The 25,039-nt window shown below is 45.4% G+C and overlaps 1 protein-coding gene across 4 annotated transcripts in view; it reads right to left on the bottom strand.

The window, feature by feature from the left end:
• The window catches only part of LOC110492834 (protocadherin-15-like), a 303,674-nt gene that overhangs the window by 194,756 nt on the left and 83,879 nt on the right, over positions 1-25,039 (bottom strand). For 2 of the 4 annotated variants that reach the window (XM_090201917.1, XM_036946203.2), the window contains exons 3-4: positions 17,119-17,133; positions 16,556-16,621 (exon numbers count right to left, since the gene is read on the bottom strand). In XM_090201917.1, the coding sequence (XP_090058043.1) occupies positions 16,556-16,621; positions 17,119-17,133 (81 nt within the window). The remainder of the gene's footprint in view (positions 1-16,555; positions 16,622-17,118; positions 17,134-25,039) is intronic. The other 2 variants (XM_090201916.1, XM_036946205.2) reach the window with 1 other exon arrangement.

The raw sequence follows: 25,039 nt of genomic DNA, 5'->3' as shown, positions 1-25,039 counted from the left end.
AGTCCTAATGCACACGACCATGCAGGCTGAGCAGAGGACAGGGGATGCAGTCAGCAACAGCACAATCACTGAATGAGAGTACTTCTCATAAACACTACAGTCCTGGGTAAAGATGCTTATCCTCAGCGGCAGGTGACAGGGACGTAGGGTTTTAGGGTCATTTTTCATGTTATGTAATGTATTACTGTAAATATGTTTATTGCTCGAAATGGCATAACTGGTATTGCATAACCAACTATTTCCAATACACATTTTTGTGGTTTTCAGGTTGCCAGGTTATAGGGATAATAACAGTGGAGTAAAGAAGTCAGGTATTAACCAGGACATGCGATCAAAGGAAGTGCAAAACATTCTAAAAAACCAAATGTTTTTAATGAGGTTGCCACAACAGTGGCATGTACAGTAAGTCATCTCACAAACCAGGGTTGGTTGGCCTCCATTCCTCCTTCCCCATTCCAATGGTCCAGTCCTGGCTATCTTCTCGGCCTCTCTTAGCATGTTGTGTACTGTATGTAAGGTGGAGAGCCTTCTGACTTGGATAACTATCGTCCAATTTCCAAGCTATCTTCCTTCCCTTGCCAAATTTTTTAGAGTACCTGGCTAACTCCCAGTTTAGAAAGTTAACATCTAATTTTATTCTTAATGAGCACAAATCTGGTTTTAGACCGAGACATAGCACTGTTTCAGTAGCTACACTTGTTTTAGATGATGTGCTATGTGGTTAAGACCATCAAGTCATTGTGTTGCCTTATTTCTTGACCTGTCAAAAGCGTTTGATATGGTTGACCATTTCTTACTTGTTCAAAGGTTGTGTGAAATAGGCCTAGATCAGTCATCATGCTACTAACGGACAGGACACAATGGGGCGGTTTCACGGACAGAGTTATATTTAAATCAGGAATAGGCTAATTCTACTTAAATTAATCCAGATTTTAAAAAATGGCTTTCTGAGACGTTGCTTAACTTCAGATTAATTAGTTCTAGATTACGGAGTCCCAGACTAAGGTAAATTAGATTAACGATGTGCACTTAGTGCTGACCAAAGATGCTTCAAAAACTAGGGATGGGACACTAATACATACGCATTGTGTGGAATTGGAGCAAGTCACCAAAACCAAACAATGGACAGAGGTAAAAGAAAACATTCAAAGAATTTCTGTGACTTTGAAAAACCCCTCTTCAACTGAATTATGTCAAACCACCCAGTTATGGAGAACACACAGATTGATTCATCAACAGAAAACAAGAAGAAGAACGCCCTGGACAACCATCTGTAATGAATTCAACTCAAAGGAAAATGTAAACAAAAGGAAGCTACAACAACTTCAGGTAAGATATTGTATTTACTGTTGTCCCACTTTTACAAAGAGTCACTTTGAAATGGTAGTTTTCTTGTGTAACAACAGTGGGGCCTACATTTATTTGTGACAGAAATGTAACACAAACACTATCATCCATAATTACTCATCTCATTTCTATATTTTCGTATTTCTTAAGGTCCTGTGGAAAAAAATGTAATTCAAATTAAAGAAGATAAATGATGTTGCTCGTAGGGAGTGTTTCACGACTGGTGGCGGACCCCAAGTAGGATTAGAGACAGATAAACTGGGGGGCTTGTTGACCGGGATCAGTGATAGCCAGCAACCCCTGGATTGTATCCCTGATGATGACCATTTGGACAGTTCAGATGGGAGATGGTTCCAATCCTCATTTGTTAGGACACATCCATTCAACATGGGCCATTCCCGGATTGCAGGGAAGATGTAATGTTGTCAGTCATCTCTTGCACTCCCATTATGCAAATTACGTAATTGAACTCATCTCTTGAAGAAATTCTGTCATCTAATGCAGCAATGTAATCATTTTAGAGGGAGATGATCACCATAGCTCGGAGAGAATAAGACCGGAGGAAGGTCAGCCCGCTACATCTGCAGCAGACAGGAAGGAAGGTTGTGTCACTGACCCGGGCCGGAGGACAAAGACAAAGAGGCTGAGCATGCATGAGAAACTTACCATGGAATTTTGTGCGTGCGCAAACCAATGTACATAAAAGAAGATCATGATGTGAAGCTGCAAATCATTCATGTTGAGTTGGAGGAGACAAACATGAAGCAGTAACAGTACCAATGTTCTTCACAAACAAGCACCAGTTTGGGGTCCCGGTATTTCCATTTGTGAATTAAAACCCTTTTCGTTACCAATCCATGGCTATTGTTTTCTTCAATCACTGAAGCTATCTTTTTTTTTGGTGAGAAGTGGAGCATAGTAAAAACATCTCTGCAGGTTTGTCCATTTCTGTCACTGTCTGCTTCAACCATGGGAACATCTGGGTCTTCCTCATCTTCAATGCCAGGATCTGGGCAGCCACGCTGCTTGAGGTTTTTGTGAAGCACTGCTGTTGCAATTATGACAATGCAGCATTTTCTTGTTTGAAAGCCTAATGTGTTTCTGAGACACTGGAAACGACTTTTCCATACACCAAATATGCGCTCCACTACACTTCTGGATATGAACTTGGTTGACCCATTGTTGCTCAGGTCCTATTGCATGGAGGTGGGGGGTGAACAAGAAGTTGGTCTGTCACCAAGGATGATTCCACTATGTTGTCCTCCTTCAAGCTGAAAATACAAAGAGGAGTATTGGAAACTCCTTAAGTGATGAGTTGCACCTTTCCAACGTACAACAATGTTGGAGAAGTGTGTGCACACACCTGTACTCCTCAGTGCCCCCTCAGTACAGTAGGCCATTCATGACCCTCGGCATTATTTTGACTCAATTAAAACAAATTGCTTACTGATCTTCAACTAGTGCTAAATGCTAATAAAACCACATTTCTGTTGTTCTCTCGGTCTCGTTATTTTGACCCTGAGGACCTGCATATTTGCACATTGAATGGAGCCCAAATGGAGCAAGTTCCCCATTATAAGTGATTGGCTATTCGGATTGAGAGTAAGCTCTCTTAAAACACACATTGAAAAACTGACAAAAAACGTAGAGAATTAAGAATGTATGGGAAGTACATGGGAAGAGATGTCCGATGTACCAATTCCATGGGACATATTCTATGAATAGATGGGAAGAGATTTATTTCAAATGTATATGCAAAATGTATGCATATGTAGCAGAAAAGCTGTAAAAACAAAAACGATATGTATTGGTGTCCTACAAAAGGGGTGGAGGGTTAATAAAAATAATAAAAAAGGTTTCTTTTATAGAAATAAATCCTGCCTCACTTTGGAAAGTAGAAGGAAGATTGTTCAAGCAACGCTTTTCCCAGTAGTTAATTATGGTGATAAAATCTACATGCATGCAGCAGCCTCTGCAATAAAACCTTTAGTTTCAGTCTATCGCTCAGCACTGTGTTTTATCACTGGGGCCACATTTTGTACACATCACTGCATTTTGTGTAGTTCTGTTGGCTGGGAGTCTCAGACTACCAGAAGAGCCCAGTATTGGCTACTTATTGCATATAAAGCAGTTCTTCAGAGACTCCCCCGCTACTTCAGCTCACATACTAACTGGAGATCGAGACATTTTCACACCAGCTCTCTGGACTGGCTGCTTCTGGAGGTCCCGCGGGTCTCCATTGACCTGGGGGAAAATGCTTAGAGTTTTATGCCCCCAGCTCATGGAATAGCCTTCAGGCTACCTTGAAATTAGACCCGCTGGTCTCCATTGGAAAGCTTAGATCGAGTTTAAGGGAGGCAATTATGTGAGAGATTTGCTTTGATACATTTAGTTGTATTTATAGTATTGATATTATTTATTGTATGTTCACGTTCACAGGCCTGCCTTGCAAATAAGATCCTTGCCTCAATGGTTAAACACGCTGTACAAATACAAGTTTATAAAAAATATATATATATCAAAAAGCACAGAGATGTGTTAGCATGCTACCTATCCTCTGCCCCATCTGACTCCATCCCTCTCAGAAGCTCCCCTTCACACTCAGTACACACCTTTATGTTGTCTGCAGGGAGGTTTATTCTCCATAATCATCTCACAAAACACCGATTTGACAACACTCCCTCTCTGTTTCTAGCTGGAAAATGACATTTGAATTCAATTTTGGAACATGTTTGAGGAGAATGATTAAGTCGCTACAGTATGTTAATCTGTGTCCTGCACGGTTCTTGGTCTTTGGTCCGTCATTTCTCAAATGTTTTTCCAAAGCTCAGACTGTCACGCCCTGACCATAGTTTACTTTGTATTTTCTATGTTTTGATTGGTCAGGGTGTGATCTGAGTGGGCATTCTATGTTTCATGTCTTGTTTGTCTATTTCTATGTTCAGCCTGATATGGTTCTCAGTCAGAGGCAGGTGTTCATCATTGTCTCTGATTGGGAACCATATTTAGGTAGCCTGGGGTTCACTGTGTGTTTGTGGGTGATTGTTCCTGTCTATGTGTTTTCACCAGATAGGCTGTTTAGGTTTTCGTTACGTTTATTGTTTTTGTAGTGTTTGTGTTTAGTGTGGTTTTTCATTAAACATGAATCGCAATCTACACGCTGCATTTTGGTCCGACTCTCCTTCTCACGAAGAAAACCGTTACAGAATCACCCACCACAAAAGGACCAAGCAGCGTGTCAACAGGCAGGAGCAGCGCGAGGAGACGCGCAATAAGGATTTCTGGACATGGGAGGAAATCCTCGACGGGAGAGGACCCTGGGCTAAACCAGGGGAGTGTAGCCGCCCAAAGGAGCAGCCCAAAGAGGAGGTATGGACATGGGAGGACGAATTAGAAGGAAGAGGACCCTGGGCTCAGCCAGGAGAATATCGCCGCCCCAAAGAAGAACTGGAGGCGGCGAAAGCGGAGAGGCGCAGATATGAGGAGGCAGCACGACGTAGCGGATGGAAGCCTGAGAAGCAGCCCCAAAAATTTCTTGGGGGGGGGCTAACAGGGAGTATGGCTACGCCAGGTAGGAGACCTGGGCAGACTCCCTGTGCTTACCGGGGGGCTAGAGAGACCGGACAGGCACCGTGTTATGCAGTGGTGCGCACGGTGTCTCCAGTGCGGGTGCATAGCCCGGTGCGGTATATTCCAGCTCCGCGTGTCTGCCGGGCTAGATTGAGCGTCGAGCCTAATGCCATGAAGCCGGCTCTACGCAGCTGGTCCCCAGTGCGTCTCCTTGGGCCGGCTTACATGGCACCAGCCTTGCGCTCGGTGTCTCCGGTTCGCCTGCATAGCCCAGTGCGGGCTATTCCACCTCGCCGCACTGGCAGGGCGACCGTGAGCATTCAACCAGGTAAGGTTGGGCAGGCTCGGTGCTCAAGAGCTCCAGTGCGCCTGCACGGTCCGGTTTTTCCAGTACCACCTCCACACCCCAGCCCTCCGGTAGCAGCTCCCCGCACCAGGCTTCCTGTGCGTGTCCTCGGCCCAGTACCACCAGTGCCAGCACCACGCATCAGGCCTACAGTGCGCCTCGCCTTTCCAGCGCTGCCAGAGCCTCCCTTCTCTTCAGAGCTGTCGGAGTCTCCTGCCTGTTTAGCGCTGTTAGAGCCTGCCTTCTCTACAGCGCTGCCGGAGTCTCCCGCCTGTTCAGAACTGCCAGTTAGCATAGAGCTGCCAGTTAGCATAGAGCTGCCAGTTAGCATAGAGCTGCCAGTTAGCTTAGAGCTGCCAGTTAGCTTAGAGCTGCCAGTTAGCAAGGAGCTGCCAGTCTGCAAGGAGCTGCCAGTCTGCATAGAGCTGCCAGTCTGCATGGAGCTGCCAGTCTGCAAGGAGCCGCCAGAGCTGCCAGTCTGCAGGATGCCGCCAAAGCTGCCAGTCTGCAAGGAGCCGCCAGAGCTGCCAGTCTGCAAGGAGCCGCCAGAGCTGCCAGTTAGCATGGAGCAGCCAGGGCCGCCAGTCAGCATGGAGCAGCCAGGGCCGCCAGTCAGCATGGAGCAGCCAGGGCCGCCAGTCAGCATGGAGCAGCCAGGGCCGCCAGTCAGCATGGAGCAGCCAGTCAGCATGGAGCAGCCAGAGCAGCCAGTCAGCATGGAGCAGCCAGAGCTGCCAGTCAGCATGGAGCAGCCAGTCAGCATGGAGCAGCCAGAGCTACCAGTCATCATGGAGCAGCCAGAGCAGTCTGCCAGCATGGAGCAGCCAGAGCAGCCAGTCTGTGTCGACCAGACTCTTCCAGATCTGCCAGTCGACCAGACTCTTCCAGATCTGCCAGTCGACCAGACTCTTCCAGATCTGCCAGTCGACCAGACTCTTCCAGATCTGCCAGTCGTCCAGACTCTTCCAGATCTGCCAGTCGTCCAGACTCTTCCAGATCTGCCAGTCGTCCAGACTCTTCCAGATCTGCCAGTCGACCAGACTCTTCCAGATCTGCCAGTCGACCAGACTCTTCCAGATCTGCCAGTCGACCAGACTCTTCCAGATCTGCCAGTCGGCCAGACTCTCCCAGATCTGCCAGTCGGCCAGATTCTCCCAGATCTGCCAGTCGGCCAGATTCTCCCAGATCTGCCAGTCGTCCAGATTCTCCCAGATCTGCCAGTCGTCCAGATTCTCCCAGATCCGCCAGTCAGCCAGGATCTTCCAGAACCGCCAGCCAGCCAGGATCTGCCGGATCTAACCACCTGCCTGAGCTTCTTCTCAGTGCTGAGCTTCTTCTCAGTGCTGAGCTTCCTCTCAGGGCTGAGCTACCCATCTGTCCCGAGTTACCTCTGTCCCGAGCTGTCCCTCTGTCCCATGTTATCATTGTGGTGGGTAACCTATTTAGGGACGTTTAGGAGGGGGATTAAAACTGTCATGGAGTGGGGTCCACGTCCAGCGCCAGAGCCGCCACCGCGGACAGATGCCCACCCAGACCCTCCCCTATAGGTTCAGGTTTTGCGGCCGGAGTCCGCACCTTGGGGGGGGGGTACTGTCACGCCCTGACCATAGTTTACTTTGTATTTTCTATGTTTTGATTGGTCAGGGTGTGATCTGAGTGGGCATTCTATGTTTCATGTCTTGTTTGTCTATTTCTATGTTCAGCCTGATATGGTTCTCAGTCAGAGGCAGGTGTTCATCATTGTCTCTGATTGGGAACCATATTTAGGTAGCCTGGGGTTCACTGTGTGTTTGTGGGTGATTGTTCCTGTCTATGTGTTTTCACCAGATAGGCTGTTTAGGTTTTCGTTACGTTTATTGTTTTTGTAGTGTTTGTGTTTAGTGTGGTTTTTCATTAAACATGAATCGCAATCTACACGCTGCATTTTGGTCCGACTCTCCTTCTCACGAAGAAAACCGTTACACAGACAAGTTTTTTATGCCTGCTTTAGAAAGCAAACTCTTTCAAAATAAAATGGGGACCCATGAAATCCATTATATTGAATAAATAAATTGACTGTGGATCCGTGCACAGTCACTGTATGAGAAATATCATCATTTTTGTGGTGCCGATATAAAATATATTCACGACAGCAATTGGTTCGGATAAGTATAGTGCACGGCTTAAACTACATAAAAAGAGTTTGATGGCGCCGGAGGAGAATAACGGGATCCTAACCAATACACTTTTTCTCTCATTTGCTTTACTCTCAATGCAAACACATTTTGACTCCTGCACACAACCTCTCCCTGACTCAGTCCCTCTTAGAAGCTTCCTTTATCTCTCAGTACGGTCCTATTCAATCAATATCCTTCCTCGTGATGTCACAAAGGATTCCTATCCCTCTCGTTGCCTGCCCCGCCCCCTCCTTGACACCTTTGTCTCCTGCGTAATTGTGGACACTCAAAGGGACCTTGAAATTGTCCAGGGGTGTTGTTGATCAGCTGACCTCCGATCTCCCGGCTCAGAGCTTTGTCTGTCTGTCTCTCTGTGTGTGTGTGTGTGTGTGTGTGTGTGTGTGTGTGTGTGTGTGTGTGCCCATGTGTTTGTGGTTGTAGTGTAGTGTAGTGTGGTGTGGTGTGTGTTTGTGTGTGAGGATACCTCACTACCTCCCGGCAATCTGACTCCTAATCTCTTGGCCAGTCCAGAGTGACCCTCCACTGCCCCTGCATCCTCCACATCAGCCCCACACCTCAGATTCCATCATCCACACTAGCCCCACACATCAGATTCCATCATCCACACCTGACACTCGCCACTGTGCCTAAACAGTAAAAGACCATAGGATAGCAAAACTCAAATGAGAAGGTAATCTAGCAATGATCCATGAAAACGGCGCAGACGGATATGGCTGCTGTGCTTCTAGCTCTTAGGAAACTTTGCAGTATTTCGTTTTTTTTATGTGTTATTTCTTACATTATTAGCCCAATAATTTGTTTGTGTTATTAAATACAGCCGGGAAGAACTTCTGGATATCAGAGCAGCGGTAACTCACCAGCATTACGACCAGGAATTGTCACGCCCTGACCTTAGAGAGCTTTTTATGTCTCTATTTTGGGTTGGTCAGGGTGTGATTTGGGTGGGCATTCTATGTTCTATTTTTTTGTATTTCTTTGTTTTGGCCGGGTATGGTTCTCAATCAGGGACAGCTGTCTGTCGGTGTCTCTGATTGGGAATCATACTTTGGCATTCTTTTTCCTTTTGTGTTTGTGCGAAGTTGTCTTTGTTTGGGGCACTATAGCCATTGTAAGCTTCACGGTCGTTTTTGTTATTTCTTGTTTTGTTGGTGACATTTTACTAAATAAAAGGAAAATGTACGCTCATCCACACTGCACCTTGGTCTTCCTTGAACGACGGCCGTGACAGAACTACCCACCACCAAAGGACCAAGCAGCGTGGCCAGGAGGAGCAGGGATCCTTGGCCCGGGAGAAGAGATAATGGAGGACATCTTGGACATGGGAGGAGGTTACGGCAGGGGACAAGACCCTGCCATGGAAACAGGCTGAAGTAGGAGTCAGGAGTCACGGTAACGGAGCAGGCACGAGAGGCAGCCCCCCAAAAAATGTTTTGGTGGGGCACACGAGGAGTTTGGCTGAGTCAGGTTGGAGACCTGAGCCAACTCCTCGTGCTTACCGTGGGGAGAAGCGTGGTACTCCAGTGTGCCTTCACAGCCCGGTGCACTACATCCCAGCTCCCCGCATCTGCCGGGCTAGGGTGAGCATCCAGCCAGGGCGGATGGTGCCGGCTCAGAGCGGCTGGTCTCCAATGCGTCTCTTCGGCCCAGGATATCCTGCGCCGGCTCTGCGCACTACTGTGTCTCCGGTGCGTCTGCACAGCCCAGTGCGTCCTGTGCCAGCGCCCCGCATTTGCAAAGCGAAGATAACCATCCAGCCAGGACGGGTTGTGCAGGCTCTGCGCTTGAGACCTCCAGTGCGCCTCCACGGCCCTGTGTATCCGGTGCCTCCGCAAAGAACCAAGCCTCCAGTCAGTATGTCTCCCCAGCCTGGTAAGTCCTGTGCCTGCGCCAAGAACCAAGCCTCCTGTATGTCTCCCCAGCCTGGGGAGGCAGCTCCACGCACCAGGCTGCCCATACGTCTCCTCACTCCAGTGATGGTCCATGGCACAAAGCCTCCTGTGATGATCCATGGCACAAAGCCTCCTGTGATGATCCATGGCACGAAGCCTTCAGTGATGATCCATGGCAAGAAGCCTCCAGTGATGATCCATGGCACGAAGCCTCCATTGATGATCCATGGCAAGAAGCCTCCTGTGATGATCCATGGCAAGAAGCCTCCAGTGATGATCCATGGCAAGAAGCCTCCAGTGATGATCCATGGCACGAAGCCTCCTGTGATGATCCATGGCACGAAGCCTCCATTGATGATCCATGGCAAGAAGCCTCCAGTGATGATCAATGGCACAAAGCCTCCTGTGATGATCCATGGCACAAAGCCTCCAGTGATGATCCATGGCATGAAGCCTCCAGTGATGATCCATGGCACGAAGCCTCCAGTGATGATCCATGGCAAGAAGCCTCCAGTGATGATCCATGGCACGAAGCCTCCATTGAGGATCCATGGCAAGAAGCCTCCAGTGATGATCCATGGCAAGAAGCCTCCAGTGATGATCCATGGCAAGAAGCCTCCAGTGATGATCCATGGCACGAAGCCTCCAGCGCGGTCTCCAGTCCGGAGCCTCCAGCGACGGTCCCCAGACCGGAGCCTCCAGCGACGATCCCCAGTCCGGAGCCTCCAGCGACGATCCCCAGTCCGGAGCCTCCAGCGACGATCCCCTGTCCGGAGCCTCCAGCGACGATCCCCTGTCCGGAGCCTCCAGCGACGATCCCCAGTCCGGAGCCTCCAGCGACGATCCCCAGTCCGGAGCCTCCAGCGACGATCCCCAGTCCGGAGCCCCCAGCGACGATCCCCAGTCCGGAGCCCCCAGCAACGATCCCCAGCCCGGAGCCCCCAGCAACGATCCCCAGTCCGGAGCCTCCAGCAACGATCCCCAGTCCGGAGCCCCCAGCAACGATCCCCAGTCTGGAGCCTCCAGCAACGATCACCAGTCCGGAGCCTCCAGCAACAATCCCCAGTCCAGAGCCTCCAGCAATGATCCCCAGTCCGGGGCCCGCAACGAGGGGTCCCAGTCCGGGGCCCGCAACGAGGGTTCCCATTCCGTGGCCCGCAGCGAGGGTCCCCAATCCGGGCCCGCAACGAGGTCCCCAGTCCGGGGCCCGCAACGAGGGTCCCCAGTCCGGGGCCTGCAACGAGGGTCCCCAGTCCGGGGCCTGCAACGAGGGTCCCCAGTCCGGGGCCCGCAACGAGGGTCCCCAGTCCGGGGCCCGCAACGAAGGTCCCCAGTCTGGGGCCCGCAGAGAGGGTCTCCAGTCCGGGGTCGGCGATGAGGGTCCCCGCACCAGAGGCACCACCAAAGTGGGTGAGCCAGAGGTGGAGCGGGGCCTATGTCCCGCACCAGAGCCACAACACAGATACATGCCCACCCAGACCCTCCACTATAGGTTCAGGTTTTGCGGCCGGAGTCCGCACCTTTGGGCGGCGTGTACCGTCACACCCTGACCTTAGAGAGATGTTTTATTTATCTATTTGGTTAGGTCAGGGTGTGATGTGGGGTGGGCATTCTATGTTCTGTTTTTTATGTTTCTTTATTTTTATGTTTTGGCCAGGTAAGGTTCTCAATCAGGGACAGCTGTCTATCATTGTCTCTGATTGGGAATCATACTTAGATAGCCCGTTTTCCCTCCTTTCAGTGTGGGTAGTTATCTTTGTTAGTGGCACTATAGCCCTGGAAGGTTCACGATTGTTTCTTCGTTTGTTGTTTTGTTGGCGACATTTTAAATAAAAGGAAAATGTACGCTCACCACGCTGCACTTTGGTCCAATTCTTTCGACGGCCGTGACAGGAATACAACTTTCACCAATCAGATCCTTTGTTCGTACCCCCCAGGGCAATTGAACTGATTTCAGAGGCTGTTCCTTTTCTGGCAGAAAATAGGTACTAGGAATGAATCAGGAGGCAAGCACACCATCCAGTGCTTCCAATTATATTAAATCGCTAATGTTCAGTCACTGGATTATAAAGTTGACGTGCTCAGGGAGAGGATTTCCTTCCAGAGAGACATCAGGGATTGTCACATACTTTGTTTCACGGAAACATGGCTCTCTTGGGATATACTGTCTGAGTCAGGACAGCCAGTTGGGTTCTCAGTTCATTGCGCAGACAGGAATAAATATATCTTCGGGAAGAAGAAGGGCGGGGGTGTTTAATGATTAACTACTCATACTGTGATATTCACCCAAACTAGAATACATCACAATCAAATGCAGACCGAATTACCTCCCAAGAGAAATCTCTTAGGTTATAGTCAGAGCCGTGTATATTCTCCCTCAAGCCGATACCACTACAACCCTCAAAGAACTTCACTGGACTTTATGCAAACTGGAAACCACATATCCCGAGGCTGCATTTATTGTAGCTGCGTATTTTACAAAGCAAATTTGAGAAAAACCTTACCGAATCAACACATTCAATCAACACATTGCTAAGCTAAAATACTCGACCACTGCTACTCCAACTTCCGGGATGCCTACAAGGCCCACCCTTCGGCAAATCTGATGACGACTTCATTTTTCTCCTTCCCTCCTATAGGCAGAAATTCAAACAGGAAGTACCCACGCTAAGGCTATTCAACGCTGGTCTGACCAATCATAATCCACACTTCAAGATTTCTTTGATCACGCAGACTGGGATATGTTCCCAGGTAGCCTCCAAGAACAACATAGACGAACACACAGATACGGTGACAGTTTATCAATAAAATTTGATTTGAATTGAAAAAACTCATGAATTGAGACAAGTCAACGTTTTAAGGAAATGGATACAAAATTTACAGCTGACCTGGTTTGCTTTCATTTTGGGGGGTGATATCTTTATGGTGTCTGCAGAGAGGTCTATTCTCCATAATCATCCCACAAAACACTGATTTGACAACACTCCCTCTCTGTTTCTAGCTGGAAAATGTGGATTCAATTCAATTTTGGAACATATTTGAGGAGAATGATTAAATAGCTACAGTATGTTAATCTGTGTCCTACACGGTTCTTGGTCTTTTCTCAAATGTTTTTCCAAAGCTTAGACAAGTTTTTTTTACATCTGCAGATGAAAGCAAACTCTTTAAAATTAAAATGAGGACCCATGAAATCCATTATATTGAATAAATAAATTGACTGTGGATCCGTGCACAGTCACTGTATGAGAAATATCATCATTTTTGTGGTGCCGATATAAAATATATTCACGACTGCAATTTGTTCGGATAAGTATAGTGCACGGCTTAAACTACATAAAAAGTCATTTCACATGATGCTGAGGCATGTTTCATCCATTAAATGAGGAATTAAAGTCGCTCTCACGCTGTATGGGGTGAAAATCACAGGTAAATTACTGTTACATGAGGAACTGATTACCTTAAATCCTGGACAGTTCTGACTGTCCAGAATATGTTGACTACAAATACCTAGGTGTCTGGTTAGACTGTAAACTCTCCTTCCAGACTCACATTAAGCATCTCCAATCCAAAGTTAAATCAAGAATCGGCTTCCTATTTCGCAACGAAACCTCCTTCACTCATGCTGCCAAACATATCCTCGTAAAGCTGACCATCCTACCGATCCTCGACCATGTCACCTACAAAATAGCCTCCAACACTCTACTCAGCACATTGGATGCAGTCTATCACAGTGCCATCCGTTTTGTCACCAAAGCCCCATACACTACATACACTACCCACCACTGCGACCTGTATGCTCTCGTTGGCTGGTCTTCGCTACATATTTGTCGCCAAACCCACTGGCTCCAGGTCATCTATAGTCTTTGCTAGGTAAAGCTCCGCCTTATCTCAGCTCACTGTTCACCATAGCATCACCCACCCGTAGCACACGCTCCAGCAGGTATATTTCACTGGTCATCCCCAAAGCCAACAGCTCCATTGGCTGCCTTTCCTTCCAGTTCTCTGCTGACAATGACTGGAACGAATTGCAAAAATCACTGAAGTTGGAGACTTATATCTCCCTCACTAACTTTAAGTATCAGCTGTCAGAGCGGCATACCGATCGCTGCAGCTGTACACAGTCCATCTGTAAATAGCCCATCCAACCAACTACCTACCTCATCCCCATATTTGTTTTTGTTTTTCTGCTCTTTTGCACACCTGTATTTCTACTTGTACATCCTCATCTACACATATATCACTCCAGTGTAAATTGCTAAATTGTAATTACTTCGCCACTATTGGCCTATTTATTGCCTTCATTTGCAAACACTGTATACAGATGTTTCTATTGTTATTGACTGTACATTTGTTTATTCCATGTGTAACTCTGTTGTTGTTTTTGTCGCACTGCTTTGCTTTATCTTGGCCAGGTCGCGCAGTTGCATATGAGAACTTACTCTCAACTGGCCTACCAGATTAAATAAAGGTGAAATAAAAAATGTAAATGAAAAAGTCATCATTGAGCTTGGACGGAAGAGAGTCAAACTAAGGCCTTTTCTCTCATTTGCTTTACTCTCAATGCAAACACATTCTGACTCCTGCACACAACCTCTCTCTGACTCAGTCCCTCTCAGAAGCTTCCTTTCACACTCAGTACGGTCCTATTCGATCAATATCCTTCCTCATGATGTCACAAATGATTCCTATCCCTCTCGTTGCCTGCCCCGCCCCCTTCTCAGCACCTTTGTCTTCTGTGTTATCGTGGACACTCAAAGGGACCTTGAAATTGTCTCAGCTGTTGCTGATCAGCTGACCTTCTCTCTCCTGGCTCAGAGCTTTGTCTGTGTGTCCTAGTGTCTGTGTGTCTGTGTGTGTGTGTGTCCATGTGTGAGTGAGTGAGAGAGGATACCTCACTACCTCCCAGCAATCTGACAGCTATTCTCTGGGCCAGTCCAGAGTGACCCTCCACTGCCCCTGCATCACCCACACTAGCCCCACACCTCAGATTCCATCATCCACACCTGACACTCGCCACAGCAAAATACCGTACGAGTGCAAAACTCAAATGAGAAGGTAATCTAGCAATGATCCCCATGTCACAGAGTCTACTGTTTTAGCCCATATGAAGGTGCAGAGAATTGCAGAGCAATTTTCAAAGTTCTATCTTCAAATGACACTTACTTTAGGTTTCTGCTCCTTGGCAATCACACATAAAACTGCCCCTTTATAATAGAAAGTCGCCAGGGCTATACATTTATTTGTTTTTTATTTCTAGCTGTTGGAAGGGAATGAGGTAAAGTACACCTGAAAAAAACTCATCAATTTGCTGAGACAAGTCAATTTTTTTCAGCAAATGGGTACACAATTTACAGCTGACCTGATTTTATTTCATTTTGGGGGGCGATATTTTTATGGTGTCTGCAGAGAGGTCTATTCTCCATAATCATCTCACAAAACACTGATTTGACAACACTCCCTCTCCGTTTCTAGCTGGAAAATTTGGATTTAATTCAATTTTGGAACATGTTTGAGGAGAATGATTAAGTCGCTACAGTATGTTAATCTGTGTCCTACACGGTTCTTGGTCTTTGGTCTGTCATTTCTCAACTGTTTTTCCAAAGCTCAGACAAGTTTTTTATGTCTGCAGAAGAAAGCTAACTCTTTAAAATGAAAATGGGGACCCATGAAATCCATTATATTGAATAAATAAATTGACTGTGGATCCGTGCACAGTCACTGTATGAGAAATATCATTTTTGTGGTGCCGATATAAAATATATTCACGACTGCAATTTGTTCGGATAAGTATAGTGCACGGCTTAAACTACATAAAAAGTCATTTCACATGATGCTGAGGCATGTTTCATCCATTAAATGAGGAATTAAAGTCGCTCTCACGCTGTATGGGGTGAAAATCACAGGTAAATTACTGTTACATGAGGAACTGATTACCTTAAATCCTGAAGGCATCACTGAGCTTGGCAAAGAGAGAGTCAAACTAAGGGCTTTTCTCTCATTTGCTTTACTCTCAATGCAAACACATTCTGACTTCTGCACACAACCTCTCTCCCTAAAATAATTATGCAATTCCTTGATACTGGATTAAAGGGATACTTTGGGATTTTGGCAACGAGGCCCCAGAGTCTTATGAATTAGAGGATACCATTAGCCTGCTAGCTTAGCGTTGGCTCGCAAAACTACCTATAACTTCCTTCATACTGGACACGAAAATTGTAAGAAATACATGCTCTACAAATAGAAATTAGCACTATATTAGCTTTGGTCAGCTTCATTCTGCAAGTCAAATTAACTACAGAGAGATGTGACAGAGGCAAGAATCCAAATAACTGCAGAAGAGTTAGTCAGTTTGGAGAAAATACTCCAACCCAATTAGACTTTCAAACAAATACCTGCCCTCCATCCAACATCTCAACTCTGACCCTGGTTCAGGCACCACCTCGAGGAGCAGTAGACAGCCCTAGTGAGAAGGTGCAGGGTTCTGCCTGCTGACATCCATTGCCAAGGAGCAGCAGTGTGGAAAACCTCTGATGCTCATTGGGCAGTCAATAGGGAAACAACAGCCAGCCACTGACCTCTGCTAACACCTGTCAAATGCATCACTAATGTTCAAACGCAATTACAGCTCAGAACGCAACGAAGCCCGGCCCGGCCCAGCCGCCACACCCAATAGTGACTCAGAGTGGAGAAAGAAGGGAAAGATGGGAGGGGGGGGGGGGACAGAGAGATCTACTACAGCGAGGGTCCCTGGCTGTGCAGCACGCTGAACACCATTTGTAATGTGGCTGGCAGGGCCGGCCCCGCGCGGAGCCACCGGGGAAGGTCAAGGGAGGGAGACAAATATGGCCCCAACAACCAACAGCATTAGCAGCTCCACTCATTAGCGTTAAATACGCTATGTATGGCTGCCTCCCTCCCTGGTGGGCCCGTTTAAATGCACCCATAAACTGGTAATGGCTCAGCCCTCAACCGAGGAAAACAATTAGGACAGAGAGAATGTGGAGTTTAAGTGGTCAGCAGAATCCTCCTCCTGAACAAATATTTAGTGAACCATCCTTTAGTCTTTTTGTTTTATTACATTGGAAAATACAAATGCTGTGTGTCTGGAACTGCAAGCTTGAAGCCTGTGCTTGGAGTGCTTTTCACTCCATTTGACTCAACCAGAGTTTGTGATTTTCTCAGCATGGTCCATTATTCCAACAGTGCTGCATGGAGAGAATACATACCATTGGGGCTCTCTTCATCTATGGCAACAATGGTGGCGGGTGGACCAGTTCTGGAGAGTTTGCATTCTGGAATTCAAAGACACACGAGAAGAAAAAACATGAATCTGTAATCTCCTGTTACACACCAATAGAGTTCACAGCTATACTATGTCTAGAAGCAACACTGGACAGAACACACGGAATAGATCAAGGATGTGTAGATCCAAGATGGATCATCTAGGATGTATAGATCTAGGGTGTATAGATCTAAGATGTATAGATCTAAGATCTATACAGTAGATCTAGGATGTATCGATCTAGGATGTATCGATCTAAGATGTATCGATCCAAGATGTATCGATCTAAGATGTATCGATCTAAGATGTATCGATCTAAGATATATAGATCTAGAATGTATAGATCTAGAATGTATAAATCTAAAATGCATAGATGTACTGCCATGAGGGGGGGGGGGTAGAAGGAGAATGGGGGCAAAGTGTAGAGTGGGGATGAAAGATGAGGCTGTATGAGGCTTCTTTATGAGCAGAATGAGGCTGTAACTGGAGAAAGATCTATGGCCTTACCATCATACTGCCAGTCTGGAGTCAAATATAGTAACATCAGCCAGAGAGCAGAACAGAATGACAGAGGAAAAGAAAAAGGACAAGCAGGAAGTCAGTTATCTTTAAGACACTTGAAAGAGAACAAAAGAAAATAGGGAAAAAATGAGGGAAGAGAACATATCAAAAGAAAAGTTCTGAAACTTTGAAACAGAGGTGCGAAAGTTCACATTATAGGGTGATTCCTAGTGAAACTAGAACAAAACAGGACCGAGATTTTGGTGATTTTCATGAAATATAATCCATAGAAGGGTCCTTTTTGGAGGAAGGATTATTGACATGTATTTGACATTTGTAACTTAAAGTGTAATTCAAAAATAATAAATGAAGTTGGAACATCTGTGGCATTTTGAGACGGGAAAGGGGATACCTAGTCAGTTGCCCAACTGGCATTTTGGCCTTGCCCAAGCCTCCTTTCAGACTCCAGAAATGTTTCATCTGTAGATGCTACAAAGCAAAACCTCTTGCTCTGTAATATCAGTAGCATTTTGATTTCAATTACAATTTTCAACATGAATATTGAAAATATAAAAACAATTATTTGGCAAATCTTTCAATATATTGTTGAACAATAATATAATCTATGGGCATATCAAAGTTTCAGAGTAGGAGTGTGACAAGCTGACTCGGTAGCTCTCGTCACGAACATGCATTATTTAATTATCCTTATAAATTATTTAGCTCGTTTATGTTTCCCCATAAATCTAGTAATTCCTTACTCCTAAATGTATATATATATATATATATATATATATATTTATATATATTACCAGTGTCATGAGTATTTACTCTGCGCAAGGCTAATTATGTGTCAAGGAAATGTTTGGTCAAGTTTCATTGTGACGCATTTCGGTTTCATATTTAAATGTAGTAAATTGCAGTAAATGCAATTTTGCATTCCTCCAAATGGATGCGATGTTCAGGTGCACATGAACACTTGCTACACTGAAGAGAAAGACGTTTGTTTATTTCCATATTGTAATGTATCCCGTGTTTGAAGTTTGCGGATCTCGGAGCTCAATGCGCAGCTCCATAAGTAATGCGTTTTGCTGACAGTTGGCCTGCAGAACTATTGTTAGGAAATGTGTATTCATTAATGGAAAGTATTCCCGCTTTGAGGATAAGCCAGGAATGGCTAAGATGTTTATTTAGACGAATATGCAAATGTGGGTAAAATGAAGATGTCTGTTACATGATTTAATATGCCATATTTGGGTAAAGAGATCCATGGTTAATGGTTTGGTCCATAGGGAGGGGCCATAGGTATAAAGGCACTTGTGAGCTGGGGTTGTGTTCTAGCTCTGGTATGTGAGCTGGAGTTGTGTTCTAGCTCTGGTATGTGAGCTGTGTGGGGAGGCTGTCCATAGCCTGTTATACCCCAATCTGCTATAGTTGGTTTGGTATGTTAGCTGTGTGGGGAGGCTGTCCATAGTCTGTTATACGCAAAGCTGCTATAGTTGGTTTGGCAGTGCAGGCTTGATTGAGGCTTACGTTTTCGATTTAGATTCAAACCTGTATTTTGAGAATCTGTTCATCTTGTAAATAGCTTTGTAGGTGGTGTAAGTATTGGATTTATTCATTCACCTGGCCAGTATTTTGCGCTGGATCCTGCTGCCTCCTGCTACTTCCTACCCTTAACGCTGCTTCAAATTCCACTTCCTACAACAGGAAGCTCTGCTGGTTTACAGTTATTACCTCAAAAAGTCATATTTCACTTCCTTAAAATGTCCACCCTTCGCAGATCAGTCTGCGCCGATCATTACCCACAACCCACTATGGTAGAAGAACAGTCTAGCGCAAAGCAGTGGGGCGAGGCTGTGGTGGTGGCGAGGCATCTGAGTAGAGTGCACGAGTGAGTGATTTGATGAACACTGTTCCTGGGTGGCAGGCTGGGAGAGATCTGCTGCTTCAAGGGACTGCATTTGTTCACGGGGAGGGGTGTCAGTTTCCCATCGCTCCCAACCTCCCTGCTTCCGACACACACCTTTACGAAATATTAATGGGTAGTTATGAGAAGACAGACAGCTCGATATGAATAACACCGCGTCGACACGCTGCTGAGTTCCCCCTGAAAGAAAGATAAGTGGTCATGGAGAAAATGGCTTTTCAAGGGATGGTGCACTTGCTAGATTATTTCTTATTCAAAAAAAAAAAAAAAAGATTTCTCTTCCTAACACAATAGCTGTTTGCAGACGGGCGGTGAGTGCACAGTGCAGTCAGTATGTAAATGCTCGGAAACCACTGCTACCTGACAAGATATCAAAACGCTCCAGCTCCCATATAAACAGCACTAAATGTGTCTGGGTCTTGAGTTTACTCTGGAACATTGAGCCTTGATTACATTGGTTTGTTGTGTCTGGAGAATGGATGTATGGACAAGCATGGGGCAGCAACAGATGAGAGATAAATTCAGAGTCCTTATGCCCTCTATATGGCGGGCCATCATAAATGACTAATTACCCAATAGCTGACTAGGGTTATGAGTCACATGACATCAGAAAGGCTGTAACCCAACAACGCCCCGGCGACTGTAGCCCTTGTATCAACGCTAGCTACAGTATTTGCACAGCCACTGCAATGCCTCTACGGGTGAACAAACAGATACTGTTCTGCTGAAATATTGATGGAATATTAGTACCCAGGACAACTGAATGAGTTCGTTGACATCAAACGGCCTGCTGCCTGTGATCTACCTTCCCGATTCCAAAAAAAGCACAAATAATGTTTTGATGAATGGTTTGGAACTGTTCAATAATAAACAAGATCCTACAGACACAGCATCCAATTTTGGCTGTTTGAAAGAAAATGTAACTTATATACAGTGGTGAAAAGGCCTACATAAGTATTTTTCTTTTGGTATCTGTACTTTAGTTTACTATTTATATTTTTGACAACTTTTACTTTTACTTCACTACATTCCTAAAGAAAATTGTGTACTTTTTAATCCATACATTTTTCCTGAAACCCAAAAGTACTCGTTACATTTTGAATGCTTAGCAGGACAGGAAAATTGTCAAATTCTCGCAGGTATCAAGAGAACATACCTGGTCATCCCTACTGCCTCTAATCTGATGGACTCATTAAACACACCTGCTTCACTTGTAAATGATGTCTGAGTGTTGGAGAGTGCCCCTGGCTATCCATAAATACAATTAAAAAACAAGTAAATGGTTTGTCTGGTTTGCTTAATATAATATAAGGAATATAAGGAACTTGAAATTATTTATACTTTTACTCTTGATACTTAAGCACATTTTAGCAATTACTTTTATTTTCGATACTTAAGTATGTTTAAAACCAAATATTTTTAGACTTTTACTCAAGTAGTATTTCACTGGGTGACATTCACTTTTATTTGAGTCATTTTCTGTTCAGCCATCTTTACTTTTACTCAAGTATGACAATTGGCTACTTTTTCCCACCACTGCCAAAATATCAGTTTCCTCAAAAGCATGTATATTTACTATGTATAGCTCTAGCAACATCATACTCCTTCCCTTGTACACTATCCAACGTTGTGTTTGTGGGATCCTGTTGCTATATATTTTCATAATTAACATGTACAAGTAGAAAGGAACAAACATCCGTTTGCCTCAATAAGCAGACATTCAGTTAGCACATTATCTGACTATCTAATCATCCCACATCAAATCTACTAGTTTGTCTGGATGCCAACACTGTCAAAGGCAAAGGAACCGCCCACGAAACCTGCTCTAGCCGAAAGGCAATCTCCAATTAACTGATAAGTGTACCTAAGTCTAACAGTGGGTTATATACCTGTCTTCGATTTGATGGATTCTGCATTATTTGAAGCAGCACCAGCTTTCACTTGAGGTTGGTGTGCGGGCCATTTAGGATTAGTATTACATTTCAGAATAATGAGGGTGATGAGATCATCGGCTAACATCTGACCCTTTGATTGGTTAAATAGTTAAATGCTTCTTTGACCCTGCTGGGGCAACGTTCCTCCCATAGAACTATAACTACTAGAATGGATATCCCCCATTTAACTCAATGCTCTGTTATTCTATTTCTATGCCGCCTCCCCCTTGTCCTAATATGACACCAGGGCATTGGCTGATTCCAAAGTGGAGCGGCGGCGTGTGACAATGATCATGGACGTTTGATGTCAAGAGACAAGAGATAACCTGTGTGAGAGATGCTGCTAGGAGATTGGACCAACGCCATCGAGGGTCATCATCGCAGAAATCAATAGCGCGCAATAAGGCAGCTAACGGAACAAACTCCAGGCCAGCGAGGCTAGCGTTACTCCCAAGACGAGAGGCCATTCTAAATCACAATATGTCTCCTTCGCACATTCAAGAGAAATACAATGTAAAGGGGAGTGGGTTACTAATGCGTTGTGATTTTGGGTATGTGAGGTGAATTGGATTCGAACAAAGTGAATGTGGAATCAATAAAGAATTCTAACATATAGGTTGTGATGTCCGTATATTAGAAACACCCGTTGAATCACTAACAGATTTCGAATAACTCGATTTTTTCAGAGGGAACTTTTCTAAAGAATAACTGCTTTGTAGTATGATAGCATAGTACACTATCAGGTTGGATTTTCTAAGAACAGATCACACCTACTAGAATCCACTATAGTCCATCTTTCACTAATGTTTAAGTTATACTTTGAATTAAACTGGATGGTGATAAAAACAGGGTTTTCTCAAACCCCCTTATGAAGTCAAAGACACAGTGAGCACAACAGGTGCCAGTGCCTGAGAACTCTAAGGCAATGGGTATTCATTATCTGTCTTACACACACACACACACACACACACACACACACACACACACACACACACACACACACACACACACACACACACACACACATTCCCCTTTCTGGTCATCTCTAATGAGGCAGATAGATATAGGCCCAAAAAAATCTCTTGAAGAAATGTCAGGAGTCAGACTCCAAAACACATGATTCATGACATCTTTACAACACCCAAATTAAGATCACAGTCAACCTTCTACTTCGTACACATCTTAACCCAACGAGTAATTCAAATATAGGAGATCATTTGAGGAACATGAATGATGTCAGCATACTATTACACCCAAATTGACCACCCAAAATATATCTCAAAATATTCTATTTACTTATTACCCCAGCGATGGCTTGTGTATACTATAATATGATTGCCACTATGGGAGTCTTGAGAATGGAGTTTGCGGCTATTTTGGACAGAGCTATGCTGCAGCTGCACTGACCTGATCCTTGAATGCCCGGGAAGGGCTGAGGTGGTTTTCACCAGACACATCAATCTCTTACAAGGTCAAAGATCCCGTCTCCTCCTGAGGCAGATGGATGAGCCTACAGGGAATGGCTTTGAATACCTGCTGATTTAAACTTAGGGACTCCGAATCCTATTCTATTGTATTCTAAAATTGTGCCTCGGTTAACTGCATGAGTGGGGGAAAGAAAAAGGGATAGAAAAAGGGGATAGAAAAAGGAGGACAGAATAAGCGGCTGAAAGCTATTGAGGCTTTACTGTTGACTGAATAGACATATCTGCTGTGTGTGTATACTGGGAGAAATGTGATGAGTCTCAGTCAAAACAAGTGGCTGCAAAGTCAATTGGCCACCCAGGCCAAACATCACGGCTACTCTTTCATCAGATATGAGATGGCGTGGGATTCACTTCGCAGCATGTATCCTACCGCTTTATTTGCATCTTGGATCACTGGAAATAGGGCTGAGTGGGTGTGAGTCATTGTTAAGGAAATAGGCCTGAGTGGGTGTGAGTCAGGGTTAAGGAAATTGGCCTGAGTGGGTGTGTAGTCAGGTTTAAGGAAATAGGCCTGAGTGGGTGTGAGTCAGGGTTAAGGAAATAGGCCTGAGTGGGTGTGAGTCAGGGTTAAGGAAATAGGGCTGAGTGGGTGTGTAGTCAGGTTTAAGGAAATAGGGCTGAGTGGGTGTGAATCAGGGTTAAGGAAATAGGGCTGAGTGGGTGTGAGTCAGGGTTAAGGAAATAGGGCTGAGTGGGTGTGTACTCAGGGTTAAGGAAATAGGGCTGAGTGGGTGTGTACTCAGGGTTAAGGAAATAGGGCTGAGTGGGTGTGTAGTCAGGGTTAAGGAAATAGGGCTGAGTGGGTGTGTAGTCAGGGTTAAGGAAATAGGGCTGAGTGGGTGTGTACTCAGGGTTAAGGAAATAGGGCTGAGTGGGTGTGAATCAGGGTTAAGGAAATAGGCCTGAGTGGGTGTGAATCAGGGTTAAGGAAATAGGGCTGAGTGGGTGTGAGTCAGGGTTAAGGAAATAGGGCTGAGTGGGTGTGTAGTCAGGGTTAAGGAAATAGGGCTGAGTGGGTGTGTACTCAGGGTTAAGGAAATAGGGCTGAGTGGGTGTGTAGTCAGGGTTAAGGAAATAGGGCTGAGTGGGTGTGTACTCAGGGTTAAGGAAATAGGGCTGAGTGGGTGTGAATCAGGGTTAAGGAAATAGGCCTGAGTGGGTGTGAATCAGGGTTAAGGAAATAGGGCTGAGTGGGTGTGTAGTCAGGGTTAAGGAAATAGGGCTGAGTGGGTGTGTACTCAGGGTTAAGGAAATAGGGCTGAGTGGGTGTGAATCAGGGTTAAGGAAATAGGCCTGAGTGGGTGTGAATCAGGGTTAAGGAAATAGGGCTGAGTGGGTGTGTAGTCAGGGTTAAGGAAATAGGCCTGAGTGGGTGTGTACTCAGGGTTAAGGAAATAGGGCTGAGTGGGTGTGTACTCAGGGTTAAGGAAATAGGGCTGAGTGGGTGTGAGTCAGGGTTAAGGAAATAGGGCTGAGTGGGTGTGAGTCAAGGTTAAGGAAATAGGGCTGAGTGGGTGTGAGTCAAGGTTAAGGACCACATAGTTGAATAAGGAGACTGGGGGGTAGAGGGATAGAGAGAGAGACTGAATCTATCTCCCTGTCACAGACCCAGTGGAAGGACACTGAAGGGTTAGTGGTTGGCTGGCTCACAGTCAGTGTGGTGTATGGATGAGAGAAACACGCAGGTCTGAGCCAAACTGAGGCTGGCAATGCCTGCCCCCTAATGAAATGAGTGCTGTAAGTTCTGTCAATACTCTCATCTCCACCATCAAAGTGTGTTGTAGGTTCTGTCAATACTCTCATCTCCACCATTAAAGTGTGTTGTAGGTTCTGTCAATACGCTCATCTCCACCATCAAAGTGTGTTGTAGGTTCTGTCAATACTCTCATCTCCACCATTAAAGTGTGTTGTAGGTTCTGTCAATACTCTCATCTCCACCATCAAAGTGTGTTGTAGGTTCTGTCAATACTCTCATCTCCACCATTAAAGTGGGTTGTAGGTTCTGTCAATACTCTCATCTCCACCATCAAAGTGTGTTGTAGGTTCTGTCAATACTCTCATCTCCACCATCAAAGTGGGTTGTAGGTTCTGTCAATACTCTCATCTCCACCATTAAAGTGGGTTGTAGGTTCTGTCAATACTCTCATCTCCACCATCAAAGTGTGTTGTAGGTTCTGTCAATACTCTCATCTCCACCATCAAAGTGGGTTGTAGGTTCTGTCAATACTCTCATCTCCACCATCAAAGTGGGTTGTAGGTTCTGTCAATAGTCTCATCTCCACCATCAAAGTGTGTTGTAGGTTCTGTCAATAGTCTCATCTCCACCATCAAAGTGGGTTGTAGGTTCTGTCAATACTCTCATCTCCACCATCAAAGTGGGTTGTAGGTTAATCTGGTTGGAACTCAAAACAAACCAAAATACAGAAATTGAAATGTGTTTTCTTTAAACTCACAAAGCTCAGAAATAAGGGGAGACATCTAAAAGGTTGATGAAAAAACACTATATGTCCTTGATATAGTTTCCTGTGAAGTTAGTTTGTTTTCACAGTGAGTGTCTTAAATATGTAACTAGCTAA

This window comes from Oncorhynchus mykiss, chromosome 16 (genome assembly GCF_057628025.1).
Source record: "Oncorhynchus mykiss isolate SJ-2025 chromosome 16, ASM5762802v1, whole genome shotgun sequence".
NCBI lineage: Eukaryota > Metazoa > Chordata > Actinopteri > Salmoniformes > Salmonidae > Oncorhynchus > Oncorhynchus mykiss.
Note: the sequence above shows the minus strand (reverse complement) of the source record. Positions and strands in the feature narration are given on the sequence as shown.